Source organism: Fukomys damarensis, unplaced genomic scaffold, assembly GCF_012274545.1.
Source record: "Fukomys damarensis isolate Sample0158 unplaced genomic scaffold, DMR_v1.0_HiC HiC_scaffold_20, whole genome shotgun sequence".
Taxonomy (NCBI): Eukaryota; Metazoa; Chordata; class Mammalia; order Rodentia; family Bathyergidae; genus Fukomys; species Fukomys damarensis.
In genome coordinates this window covers 14,757,536-14,772,244 of record NW_022900932.1, presented here as the reverse complement: position 1 = coordinate 14,772,244, position 14,709 = coordinate 14,757,536, and the positions used below count along the sequence as shown (strand labels likewise).

Here is a 14,709-nt window from a genome sequence, read left to right as displayed (position 1 = left end):
TGCCTTTTCTGTCTCTCCTGGCCAGTGACCATGACCCCTTTCTAGTATCTACACCCTACTCCATCCTGAACATGCTCTCCACTTGGCTGCTCTGTGCTTAAGGCTCCCAGGCTTAACTGGAAGTCAAAGACCCCAAATATTCAGATCTTTCTTATAAGTATGCTAGCCAATGTCCTACATTTGTTGAGCCAGATAACAAGGCTCCATCTCAGATAAAAGGAGATACTCAAATGATGTGATGGGTACCATACAAAGAAGCAAAATCCCAAGGCTTGATGGTGCCCAGAGCTGCCACACATCAACTACCAGTTCCTGCTTAGATGGGATCTGAAGACAGAATGCAGTGAAGTCTGTGCCACTTTCCCACAAGCCTCTTTCCAGCAGTGTTTCCTCATTATTGGTCTGATACTAGTTTGAGACAATGCCCAATCACATCACAACAAATGAGCCACAGACACACGATAGCAGTCAACTCAGGGGGCTGTCCTGATGCGGGCTGGGGGATTCCCAGGCTCCATGAGCTGCATGCTCCCACAGATGTTTCTAAAAGCCTCTTCCCAGAGGCCCATTTAGAGAGAAATTAAATGCAACTTTGACTTAATTAACGTTTTAAATGATAATGAATACAATGTAGATTCATAGAAAGCATTTACATTGTGTTGTAAAATTGATAAAAATTTAATAACTCTTTGTTAATAAGTTATGTCTCCCCAGACCCATAAAGCCTAAGGCGCTGCAAACTCCAGACTGGGTCTAATCTAGGCTCCTGGTGCAGGTGGAGGAGGGAGGCAGAGATGGACTTGACATTTGCTCCAAGCCTGCACTAATTCAAACCTCTGCTTGTTCATCAGTACTTTATTCCATACAGTAAAGGTCAGGATTTGGGCTCAAGGCAGAGCTTTGACAAGAAATCTCAAGTGGAAGGCGGACTGGCCCTGGCATCTGTCGCCCAAGATAGTGGAGGAGAGGAGATGGAGCGCTAACTGGACACATCTGTCTGCCACCATGGAGGAAAGAGGAAGAATCCACTGCCTGGTGGTAGGAGCTGTCAGGGTGAGTGTCCTGACAACCAGGCACTGTCCTAAAATAAAAATGCAAGCATAATTTCCAAGTTACCTTGCATAAGGACCTCTGCTTGGCTTACCCGTGGCATGCCAATGTCTTTTCTAATTTGCCTTTAAAGAACCCAGTCATTTTATTATAGCACCACCGTGCCCCTGAAAGGGAGGTGTCTAGGTGACAGGACACACACAAAAGACCCTTGCGTCTTTCCTCATTCTGACCTTTTTACTTGTCTCTCAGTTCTGTTTCAAAGAATTTCTTTTGAAAACGTGGCTGCCTTTAGAGTACTGTTTCCTTCCTTTTTCATCTGTATGTAGTACACTGTCATGCATTTTTATCTTAAGGGATTCAGCAATATACTTTTTTGGGGAAGGTAAAACAAGGCCCCAAAGTGCAAACTAACTACTTCACTCAACCATACACTGCAAAAATCAGCTATTTGTTCTGCATGAAAGTGGGCTTGTTTGGAGTTCGTCGGGGGCATGCAGTTTAAGGGATTCTTTTCAAAGGAGATTTTGCCCAAGCAGGGCCTTTGCCTTTTACAGTGCTGTTTAGGAAGTGGACCACTGCAGATGTGGTGGCCCCTGCCCCCACAGGAAGGTATATTTGCAGTCAACCCCCTGCTCAGTGAGGCTGTCAGAAATCACATGAGAGGTACTGGCTTCTGGAGCCTTGAATGTGACCAACAAAAGTGCCTAAGAGGATCCTCCTGGGGATATTATTAATCTTAGTCACATGGCATAACTAAATGGCAGCCAAGCCTCTCTACCTTCTTGATTGTACCTCCTGCAATGAAATGCAAATGGCCAAATCAGGGTGCATAGGCTAGGTCGACTGAAAAGCCAGGGTAGAATTCAAAGTCGCCTTTTGTGTTTCACGTTAAAGTGAATGACGAATATTGAGAGGGAAACAGATCACACTGTCATGGCTAATAGGAGAGAGATGTGAGCGCAGAAAAACACAGGGAGGGGAGAGAGGAGGAAGGAGTCCATGGTGACAAAGTTTCTCGGGAAGGAGGAATGAGTACTGGTGTGGCGCAGCAGGGTGACAAGAGTTGACAGTAAAGCCCTGCATATTTCAAGACAGCTAGAAGAAAGAACTTTGGATGTTTCACCATGAAGAAATGTTAAATATTTAAGGTGATGGACATTTAAATATTTAAGGTAAAGTTAATCAGCCTGATTTGACCATTACACAATGTAGACAGGTATAGCATTGAAACTCCTGGTGTACCCCCTAAATCTGTGTAGTATTATGATGTCAGTTTACACATATATGGAAAATGGCTATTAAGTTGGTTTCTGCTGAGTTTCCTCCTTTTTCCTATCTTTCTCTGGTGGGAAGAGGAAGTCATTGTTTTCAGGGCCCAGAAGTAAAATAAGTAAAATTTAGGAGTGAAGAGCTTGAGGAAGTCTCCCAAGATTATATGTAAAAGAAATGAGATAATCACAGGCTTGTGGCCCTCAAATACATTAAATGTGGCTTATTAAATTAAGCCCTCCCTTCCCAGGCACGGGAGACTCTCAGCCTAGGTGTGTCCTACGATGGACTTTTTCCTAGAGCCATTTCCACCCCCTGCCCTGGTATCTGATTTTATGTTCTTCAAAATGCCATTAGTTCACTGGAGTGACTTAAATTCTATTGACAATGTTAATTCTCTGCCTGTACAAACCAAAGGCCACTCAGGATAAGCTGATTTTTGTTTATTATCTGACAAGACTCAAGATTACTCTAAACCAATTCTGGTATGTCTCCCTTCCACCTAATCGTATCAGACTTCTCTCAGCTTAACCATCAGGGCTGAATGCCTCCTTGCGTTATATTTATACCCGACATAAAAGTCATGCCCAATTTAAAATTACCTACAGTAGTTTGCAAAAGGCTGCATGTAAATGTGCAGGTTTAAACTATTAGTAAATTGAAAGGGTGGCGTGAGTGAACCCACATGTACTTTAGCTAAAACTAGTTCCAAGCGCAAGTCAAAAGACCTGTTTCTCATCTACCAGAAGATTAATTTGCTGGTGCTAGTGTTACTGATGTTCTGTGACCAGAATCATGTGAGGCAGGTCTCAGCGGGTCTGAATCAATACGCACCTAGGCCGTCACTGCATCATAATTTTCACTGTCCCTTTCTGTTACACTTAGCTATCAGATATCAGGCAAGATCTAAAGAAAGAGAACGAACTTCCAGAGAGAGAGAGAGAGAAGGTCTGTTTCACAGAATTATATTAGGAAGGAGTAGAACTAATTAAGACATTCATTTGCACTTGTATGTGTGTATCTGCTTTGCTAGACATATCTTTTTATGTTGGATAGTAATAAAACACAGCTATTTGTGAAAAGCCACAGGACACTCCATCGGGGTTTCTTAAGAGAGCTGTCTGTCCTGCCCAAGACAGTCTGAAGTAGAAACAAAATCAAGATGCCCAATCACATCCCAACAGATTAGCCATAGACACATGATGGCAGTCAACTCAGGAGGCTGTCCTGATGCGGGATGGGGGAATCTCAGGTTCCATGAGCTGCAAAGAAACTCTCCACCCTGATTCTAGGCCCCAGTATTAAGCAATTCAGTTTGCCCAAAATATTTTCCTGGTGCCTTCTTTTTGGTTGCCACCTGTCTTGTTTTTCTGGCACCTTTTCTGTCCTTTCTAAACGGGTCCTTCCTCTCTGAAGGTATTTATGTCAATATAGTTTGACTTTCCTCCTCCTCGGGAGTTCAACGGAAGGAGACAACAGCTCTCTTGGTAAGGGACTTAAGGACTGATCTCCTAATGGGCCACACATCCAAACTGAATGTCTGAGCAGGAAGCACATGGTCCTGCTGGTAGAGGGCAGGTTTTTAAAACTGCAGGAACATTTTTAATACATTCCCACTCCTCTGGGAACCAGCTTCTTCTCCTTCCACTTCAGAAAACACGTAATGGAACTTTGTCTCAATTTAACATCCCTTGAAAAATGGAAATCTTTCCCTTTAGGAAAAAAAAAGCAACAAATAACAGAGAAGGGGAGGAACGGCAAGTGAGAAATGAATCAGGCCTTCTCCACAGCACACTGGTGAACCGGGAATCTGCGACCAAAGCAAGCTCTGTAATAGTATAATGACCTTTAATGAGTGTCTTGGGAAAGAATACAGCCCCAGCATAAAAGACAAAGGGCAAAACCCATCATGGCTCTGTTGACACTAATTCAAAATGATTTTCAGAACAACTAAAGAATGTAAGAGAAGTAATCTGATCCACCCGTCTGACCTCGCTTTGATTCCACGGCCCTTCTCCTGCCATTTCTAATTGTCAGACCCTCTGTGTTTCACATCTGCTCATATTTAATGAAAAGCCCACTCCCACCACTACTCTTTGAGTCAACTCGCTCTGTCAAATGGGTACCACCAAGCCCTGCCACCAGCAAGGGACACCCAGGGACTGCTATGGAGCTCTGCCAATGGGCTTCCGCAGTGGAAGAGGGGGGATGGTTTTTCTTTTGCTTTTGCTTTTTAATTGGAAAAAAAGGGTTTATGCGGTCATGTGAAGGGGCTCAAATTGGAATGGATTTTTCTAACTTATTAGGAGTGGTCAAAGGTGAGTGGTTTCACACAGAGACGGGCGAAATTTGCTTTTCTGATGAAGTGATGATGGGGGAGCAAGGCGAATGAAATGGAGACGGCCAACAGCGCCTGAGCCGTCGATATTAGTTAAGGCTTCAACACCCAGCGCCAAGTGCCACATCTCCCACGGTGAGGCTGACACTAGAAGCACAGAAAAGAAACAAAATCCTGCACCAGAATGTTTCTGAGATGTTGAGACAATCCCACCCCAAGTTGTCTTTCTCCTGGCCTTCAACAATGCTTGGATTAAATTGCAGAGCTAAGAAATCCCTCTAATGATGGCTTCTCTTGTATAAAATAAAAATTACTTATGCGGAGTGTCACGGGCCTTGAACAGGGATGCAGACAGTTGTGACTGGTATGGCTGGCCAGAGTCAAGTCATGACCACAGGCCTTAGCTCAGAAGCATGGTGGCTCCTTCCTTTCATCCATGGAATCTGTACCTAAGGTTTTTGAGCCTACGGATAAACTGAAGTTGTGCCTTAGGCAGAAGTGGCTGGCAACTACATCCCTCTTCACTACTCACAGAGATATGGCCCATCGCCTGCCACCACACCCCGGTGTTTCCCCAGCTCCTCTTTGAACCTGGTATACCACCACATGTCATAGAAAAACAAGTTTTGTGTGCAGCTATGACCTAGATCATCTGGGTTGTGGCATATGTACTAGATGAGTTTGTTGCAGCGAAAATAAAGGATAAAGACTGCGGCTATGACATGAGTAAGAAGCTCAAAGGAAACTTCTCTTCCAAGATTTTAGGCCAATGTGGCAGTCCATATTCTCTCTAATGCAATTTCCATTAAGTATCTCTCTTAAATGGATCTTTTCCCTTGGTTCTGTTCTGGTGAAGCAATGAATCATGAGTCAGAGAGTATGATTCTCTAGTCCTACATCAAACTTCTTTTCCAAATGCATCCAATCCAGCTTTACAGTACAGCTCACACCTCAGACTTGAACTTCAGGTTCAAACATCAACACCAGGCATTGCTCACCACTCTGGTACACAGTGACGACACCCTGGAAGCCCACACTGATGACCATCACAAGAGTGCACTGTGCTGGGACCGCCTTCATTCCCAGCCAGCACAGATGAATGGAGTTCATTTTTCATGAAAATAAATGTTCAAGAGCTGAGTGCTCTTCCTCCTCCTTGTGGTGGGTGAGAACCAACTCCTGCTGGTGAAAAGTCAAAAAGCTCTGGACACTTGGGAGGGGAGAGGACGGATGGCGATATGGTCACCAATAAATGTGTTGGTCCTTTAAAGAGGAAGGAAAGGGATAATGCGCAGAAAGAAGAATTGTCTCCTACTTCATGTTCTACCAAAAATGCAAGATCAAAGTAATGGTCATACTTTAAGGGTAACTATGCCGCCCAATCAGAACACAACCTTTTCTGTACATCCCAGCATCTCAAACTGGAGCGTTTCACACCATCACCTACAAAAGTGATTCTTTCTATGCTGAGAAAATAGCAAATTCTGTGGTGAAGATGAAGATAAGTGTGGGCCAAGGAATCTGGCTCCTCAAGGCCTTGCCAGTTACCATCTGCATGAGTGACAAGTTATTTAATGTCTCCAAGGTCAGGAGCAACAAAGGCCTGAGCTATGGACTTAGAGCAACCATGGTGGTTCATGACTTAGGTTTTCTTGCAATTTGTATTCAGGACTGCTACAAGATAACCTTAGTTAAGTGGGGATATACTGTTGGAAACAGAAAAGAGAAATGATCTTTTGAATTAGTCATCTTTCTGAAGCGAAGCTCTAGAATCCACCAGCCTATGGAAACTGGCAGATTTAAAATACTCTGTTCCAGAACATAGAACAAAATCTGGCACTGAAGGAATGAGATTCAGGTTAGAGAAGCACAGAAAAAAATATAAAAGGGTACTCTTTTAGATACATTCATCTTCATATAAACTCTGTTCATTTTGGAAATTAACTCACTAAAAGCAACTTCATGCTAGATCCAGCTTTTTCTCTCTACACCTTTTTCCTCCCTCTCTTTGATCCAACCCAATTTATAGCCATTTCCAAAATATCAAGATACACAGTTTTGCACATCTCAGCATTAATATAACATTTGATGTGCTGTTACTTTAATTTTCATTTCCATTTATTGAAGTGAGAGAAAGGTAGAAAATCAGCAGACTGGTATGTCCTAGTCTTGCACACCATTGCAAGAAGCAGTGAGCGAATGAAATTAGAAGGGAGGCCCTCCTCAGCACGTATACAGAGACACAGGCAGTGGGGGCAACATGTCACCACAGAAGACAACATTGGGAAGGAGACGCCAGCCAGATGGACTCACAGACCACAGGGCACAACACAAGACAAGGATGATCCCACAGACAACACAAACATGGAACAGCACATGTTGAGGTTAAACTTACAGGCAGGGAAACTGGTGGAGCAATCATTAACAGAGACAGAAGAAAGTGGGAAGGCTCTCTCAAGGGTGTCCACGTTACCACGCACACGGCCTGACATGCACGAGCAGTCACGCTCAGAACGTCCGCAATCAAAACAACATGCCCGTCTCATTCTCTTGTAGATGGACATCTTGGCTATAACCATGAGGTCAGATGGGAGGAGAGGAAGAGCGGCAGTTAATGGCAAGGTCACACACAGCAGGGCAGCTGGAAGGGTGCTGGAGGGATTTAACACAGGTCTTAGTTCACATTAACAGTCTTGACCCAGGGAAAAAAATGCAGAGTGATTGCTGGTAACAGTTTGGTTGTACATCAAAAAAAGAAGCAAAGAAAATATAAATGGCCTTTATCCTCTTCCAAGGCTGTTGCATATTATTTCCCACCCTCCATAGAGTGGTGACCGCAGGAAAAGGGCATAGCTGAATACAATCAGGTTCTTGGATGGAGAGAAAAACAAATTATTGACAGTTAAAAAAAGAGAAGTAACCAACCTCTTCCCCCTGGCACAATTAATACAGGGTGGATAAAAGAGAAACAAAGCCAATCAATGACATTAATTGCTTATTTGGCAAAATAAATAGTTTTTGCAAGGTGTGGACATATCTGATATGTAGCTTTCTAGTTTCCATCTACTTCTGGGCATTAGGCAGAGTTTGGGACATGCTTTCCTCAAATTAGATGTGAAACAATTATGTGTTAATACAGAATCTGTGGGTGCCTTGGCTGAACTTCCCAGGACTGAGTTTACATGATAGCTACAGGAATTTAAATTCACTCTTGACAGAACAAACATCCAAATCTGTCCATATAAGAAATGCAGCTACTCAAGGCTAACACTGAATATTTGACATTAAAGGAAGTTTGCAAATAAGAAATCACCAAGAGTGTATGAGTTGTTGATCTACTGGAATGCATTTAGCTACTCATGGCCGTATTTTCTGTTCAAAGTTGAATCTGACAATGGCATCCGTCCTTTTCTCCCCACCCACCATAAGTTAAAAAAGCAATCAGACTTTTGGTTAATGAGACCTTTCTTCCCCCTTATACAGAAAATATTGGCCAAAATAGACTAAAAAAATGACAAAACATGAAATAAGAAAATGGATCCCTCATGAAATATCTTATTAATATTTGCGTGCCCCAGTGACAGCTCTTCTAAAGCAAATGTGCTAGGTTCTGTACTAAATGGGGACCCACCCCAAATCCTGACCTACAAAGGTTGCTGCATAGTAGTATCCAATGCCTTTCACCTTTACCTTTCAAGCCAATTTATATTTCAGTACAAGAGGAATTTTTTTGTACCTCATTTTGATGCAACAACAGGCAAACATGTTTGTCCATCACTTAGCATGAGCTGGTCAGCTTCTCTCTCAGGGTGGGAGAATAATTCATATTTATTCTCAGCATCACAGCCAAACAGTGAACCTGAACCAAAGAGGTGTTATTCCCTGCACTCACAGCTTCCATTTGGAAAGTCATTCTTCCCTCTTTTTTCTTTTTCTTTGTAGAGAATAGTTACCCTCTCATTTTAAAATATGACTTGTGGTTTTGCCCTCTTTCAATGTTACAGTCACCAGGAAAGGGGTTTAAATCTCTCAAATGGGTCAAGTCCTGTTCTAAGACCTTTATGACTTGCCATACAGTATATTTGTCAAGCATGGGGAACGTTATGATTGTGAAGAGCAGGCACTGGGGGAGATGAATGAGAGATCTCTTCAGCAGCATCTCCATCGCTGTAAACTTGGCTCACATTTTTAGTGACATGTTCTTTTAGCAGCCTAACTAGTCTGTTGTTCAGATCATCATGCAGCCCCAGCCCTGTTCAATGCACAGTATATCATTCCTTTGAGCTTAGCTTTCACCAAAAAAAACAAACAAACAAACAAAAAAAACTCCACTATAGCATTTGAGTCCGAGGAATTTAAAAAGCAATGGCATGAATGCCCATAGGTCCCCACAAAACAGCAGTGGCTGAAGTCAAGAAAGGGGGGTCGTCTTCAACTGAAGACATAAAAAGAAATTCGTTGGAAATGCATCCAGATCTGGTATATGACTTGGAGATCCAATGTCTTGCTTTTTCTTTCTTAGTTCTTTCAATGGAAATATTGATTTGTTATTTACCCAGAGGAGAAAAACGAGGATGATTTTGGTTGTTGTTTCACTGTAAATAAATTGTTGTGAAGAGAAAACTTTAATCAAATGCTGTAGCAGAAGAGAAGCCCATCCAACTCAGAAATGCTTTGCTTCTCGTTAGCAACAGTCCCTGGTTTTCATTTCCACACTGCCATTTTGGGTTCATGTACAATAATAGAGTCTGACAAATTTATGGGGATAGAATATATATATAAATATATACATTTATTTATATATATATGCCATCTTTAAGAACAAGGGATGGGATCATGGAGATGGAATAACTTTTGAAACTATTTTGTCAGAGGTAACCCCTCAAAATGGGTGATTTAAACCCCTTACATCATAAGGGTTCAGGAGGTACAATAACATCATACCAGTGGTTCTCAGGGACTGATTGCAATTGACATTATCCGCTGTCCTGAAGACCATGCATTGTTGTAAAACTTTATATTGTTAGCATGCAGGAACAGGCTGAAACTGGTAATCGAAGCAGCAAAAAACCATTTGCTATAAGAAGATTAACTGTTAATTATAATCAGTCACATTCCAAAGCAGCATATGCATAAAAAAAGCAAACATGCTATTACTTGTCATTCCTTCCTAGTTGTTTTTTACACTCACACCAAATGCAAAATAGAAGCCTCAAAAAACAAACAAGCACCACACACACACACACACACACACACACACATACACACACACACACACAGAAAAAAAAACAGCAAGAATGATTAACGAGAGGCTCAAAGACAAGACAGAAACAGTTAAAAATGATTGAGCCCCACATGTGGACAAACCTTCATGAGTCACAACATCTCTAGACCAAGGGCCACCAAATCAGGGAGTGGCTCCTTTTCTCTACTTCTTGAAGAGTCCATTTTCATTGATCTCCTGCCAGGTGTCTTTACCTGTACACTCTGGGTCCACTTTCTTACAAGGTAAGGCCCACTGTGACCTTCCATCTGGTGAAGCGATCCAGCAGGCTTGAAGGCTGCGTATACCAGCCAGGAAGAGACTTCCTCTGGGCTGTTATCTAAGTCAGGAACAAGCTCTTTAACCAAACACTGATCAGGATTTATCTCACTGGTAGTAGATGTTCCAGAAGATGTGGACACTCCTTGTGAAACATTACACTCTCAAGTTGTACAAATAAATTTATATCAGAATCGTGTTGTGGATCTCCTGATCTGGAAATTGCCTCCCCATCATCCCATCCTCCCTCACCTCTCTCCCTCTCCCTCTCCGCCACCCCACACTACTCAATCTCTCAGTTCTGCTTCTGTCAGTCACGGACATTCAGAACCAACAGTACTTTATTTCCATTTCTCAGTGATTGTTTCCTCTTCTAGAGCCAATTTGGGCTAGAAGGTTACTTTCGTATATCAAAGAGCCATGGACTCGCGAGGTTAGAATTCAAAGAGGAACTTGAAATGTTTCAGTTTTTATTTAAAACACAAATAAGTTTCTTATCTACTTCCTGGTGACACAAAGTGCCCTTTCTTCTTTGGTGTTCCTTGAGGTTCTTTCTTAGGTAGTGACCTTTGTTGACTTCCCAAATCCCAATCCTCAGAGGAACAGTTTTCCCAGGGATCTCATCGTTCTGAGTGGAACTATGAGGACATCTAGTGGATCAGTGTGGAAGGGCAGCTTGTTAACAGTTAACCTGAACTTTGGGAGCCTTTCTTTGAAAGGAACAGAAAGGGGGCCCTGTTGTCTCTAAGAATTGAAATGTTTGCAGTGTCATTTCAAGTCGATGGTTGCTCTGATTCACGGCAGATGCTCAGAGGCAGTGGAGACAAAGGGATGAGGGGTCCTAGGAGATGATCCTAGGGTAGTCAAAAGGGATAACTTGCAACACATTCACTGGCTCTACAGCTCAGCAACTGTCTCCACAAGGACCTGCCGAAGCTTCTGGAGAAAGAGGGCCAGTAACAGTGTGTCTCTGGCAGGTGTAAATACTGAAGCTACTTGTCATTCATTCTTAGCGCTCTTGAAACTTTATGCTCAATTAATTGGCCCCATCGGCCAACTTAACTCAGGGAAGGCAGAAATATAAGTCTCCAGAGATTCCATTTTCTCTGCGGCCCACATCATAAGGTTCTTGCTTTTGGACTGGTGCCATAGATTCAAAGAGGTTATGTGGTTGCCAAGAATTAGACGCTGGGTCTCACCTTCCTAAAAAGAACTCTATTTGAACAGTTTCATAATTTGAGAAAGAGCTTTTATGTGTTTTTCTACATCAAAATAAAGTGGATATTCATCCACTATTTCCATCATGATTTCCTAGCAGTATTTATAGAGACAAAATAGAAGTATTTCTCTAATGAAAATCATCAAAGCTATCTGTTTATTCTTGAGTTTTTAAAATGGAAAGGTTTCTGAGTCATGGGCTTGGACAACTTCTCCTCCCTTTTCAAAGGTCGAAGCCTGCTGCAGATGTAGCACAGTTAACTGCTCTTTCCCTGAGACAGATCAACAATCGGCTGTCAAACCAGGATTCTCTGCTAGTAGGCCCTTCCGAGCCAAGCCTGGAATGGAAGGGAGAGTTGGATCGTCTCCTGTCCTCAGCACCATCTGCCTCCTGCTTCAGCAACCAAATTGTCAGCCAATTTGCAATTGCAGAATCTTAATTTCCAAGGTGGATTGGAAGGTGGCAGGAAAAGCAGCCCCAGACAGAGAGGCTCAGGTAGTTTTCCAACTGCGAGGGAGGTGTGATATTTTAAGTTTCAAATGGAGCACATGCAAAGGAAGACTGGTAGGAAAGAAAAAATAATCATCCATTCAATTGATAGACACTTTTCCAGAACCTAACCTCATTTTAAAAATCAGTCCAACGAAGGGAGTGTTATTTGCAAGCATGAACCCCTCAAGTGCTCAGCAGCATCTAAAATTATAAACAAAAACATCCATGAAGAAAAGTCCATGGAGGCAAGTTTGAGATGTACCATTTGGCATGGCACTAGGAATCAGAGAACATTCTTCCTCTGAAAGAAAGCTCTTGAAAGGGTTATCGATGAGGAATGAAGTCTTCACTTAATAAAATTCCTCTCATTACCTTCTGGAGGAATTAAAAGGTCTTCCAGGTGGTTTTCCAAGAACAGGAAGAGGGAAAAAGACAATGCTAGTAGGTCATCAGCGCAGAGTACACCAACCTCACTGATTCTGCAGCCAGAAGTCACATTGCCGCTGGGGAAGGCAGAAGAATTTGGCACTAGAGTTGTTTGTCCATGGACATCACAGTTTCCTCCAATCCAATGGAGTATCAGACAGAGGATCTGAGGTCTGTAGATAGGAAAGTATCTTGTGTACTCAACATCCTGAAAAGCAATCTGCAGATGAAGGGAGCCACTGATTCAATTTGGGCAGAATTATGCACTGAGTTGAAGAAGGCGATTGTTTTGGTCATCGTGGTGCTTTGTTTGATGACTCCAGTGCCAGCTACAGTCCCGCCCTTTTCCATTTTTTTATTTACAATGAGCACTTCATTCACTCCAAACACTGAAGGCTAGCCAAAATCTGATGATCAGCTTGCTTCTTCATCTGAGGAGTCTGAGTGCTAAATCATCCCCTCTACGTTCCAAGGCCACATGACTGAATAAGTTTTGAATCTCATCTCCTTTTGATTTCAGTGGAATCTCATGTTTATGAATAGGGAGCCATTGCTGATGGCTGGTTCCACTGAGCGCCACATCTGCTCTAAGTCACACACTGAAATATTTGCCTTAAAAGTTCTCCCCAAGTGCTCCCTCTGGTTGGATGAGAGAGGTTTCTACGCCTTAAGTAAGTCAGAGGCCCCGACTTGTTCAGACTCCTACACAGCTCATCAATGAGATGAAACCTTCTCCTTAGTCATCTTTTCTTCCTTAAACAAAGAAATAGATCTTCTGAGATGTCTGGCTACACTCACAGATGAATTGGGGAGGTTTTATCTTAAAGCAAAGGAACTTCATAGACTATAGGAAATAATTACCACTATGGAAATACTTGTGTCCAGGAAGGCAGTTTAGATGCCTATACTCCCAAAGGTGGTATGCAATGGATTTTCTAGCAAGCACCATCTTGTATAGAGAGGCACATATACTATAAGTACATCCTTTTTCTGTGGATTATCTCTATGCTTATATATAAAAATATACATTTTTACATATAAAGTACTGGTGCATATCATATATATCACAACACATGAATATATATGTCGCCTATGTTTTTCCTTTAGGGGAAGAATTCAAGCTCTATAGCAGAGGAGACCAAGTCTAATTTGTCAAAGGCAAGCATGACAATGATCCCCAGTGGATGAGGCATCTAGAGCACTAGTGGTAATTACCCCAGCCTACTCAGTGTCCCACAAAAGTCCTGAGAGAAGGCCTTGAAGAGACAACACTGTTGTTAAGGTCTTATTTTCAAATGGAAAAATAAGACAGGGGTCAGAAGCTGGCTGGGGGCTGGGTATGGGTAGATGCACGGAGAATAGGTTCTGGTTCTCTCCAGGTCCAGGCTAGTCTGCGGACTGTGTTGGGCATGAGCGAGTCAGGGCATGATTATCACTGCTACATGCAACATGAATACCAAAAGTAAAATGAAAAACTGTACAGAAAATAAAAGAAGTATCTCATCTAGAGAAAGACAGGGGAACTAGACTCTGGGCTGTTAGGAACCCGTTTTACTCACAATAGATCACTACCAGTGTGCAGTTAAAATAGAGTAGGGGCCGTATTCCAAGGCAGCAAAGAGGAAAAAAAATAAATCAAAGATATGTCAATGATTAGAAGTCAAAGGAAATTTCTTCAAACACATAAATTTAGACATGACTTGTCCCTTAGGAGTCTATTCCTTGGCAAACTTTCAAAGGCTAGGAGGGAAAAGGTAAATCATTAGATCAGGTTTGTTACACAGAAAAAGAAAATGGATAAATGGTGGACTCTGAGAGTTTGAGACTCTGAGGCCAGACAGTTGAACTGAACGCGCTTCCTTGATGGAGTGCTATGAAGAAATGGAAAGAAATGCAGGAGTTAAACTATATCACCACAGAATTTCCAGAAATGGAATGTCCACACTCCACATTTCTCTAGATAATATGACGCCAGATTTGATCGTTATTGAAAGAAAGGGAATAGAGAGGAAGGGACAGGGCTAAAAGGGGAAGAGCTGGGGCGGGGGGAGAAAAGGGTTAGGACTCTGTGGAGGAATCTGTCAAGAGCTCTGCCCTCATGGAAATACACCATTCTAGGGTGAATCATCAATATCTGGACTAACAAGTTTAGACAAATGACTAGGAGGGTTAACCACCTTTTGTAGCTTGGAGAGGGAGCCAGGCGATCATGGGAACACCCTAGCTCTATAGGGAAAGCTTCTTTGCAACCTAACCTTATTTTTTTTCCAATTTCCTTGTTCATCTTGCCTACACGGGGAAGTGTATACTCAATAATTCATTTTATTCTAACTACCCCCTCCCCCTGTATACCGGCATCCTACTCTCTTG

The 14,709-nt window shown here is 42.4% G+C and overlaps 1 protein-coding gene across 37 annotated transcripts in view; it reads right to left on the bottom strand.

Moving 5' to 3' along the window:
* Window positions 1-14,709, bottom strand: part of Kcnma1 (potassium calcium-activated channel subfamily M alpha 1) — a 709,412-nt gene that overhangs the window by 114,405 nt on the left and 580,298 nt on the right. For 11 of the 37 annotated variants that reach the window (XM_010607512.2, XM_033766488.1, XM_033766490.1 and 8 more), the window contains one exon: window positions 7,056-7,229. The exons of 17 other annotated variants lie outside the window; for them this stretch is intronic. In XM_010607512.2, the coding sequence (XP_010605814.1) occupies window positions 7,056-7,229 (174 nt within the window). Of the gene's footprint in view, window positions 1-7,055; window positions 7,230-13,898; window positions 13,908-14,709 lie in introns of all 37 variants that reach the window. 9 more of the 37 variants (XM_033766495.1, XM_033766496.1, XM_033766497.1 and 6 more) reach the window with 1 other exon arrangement.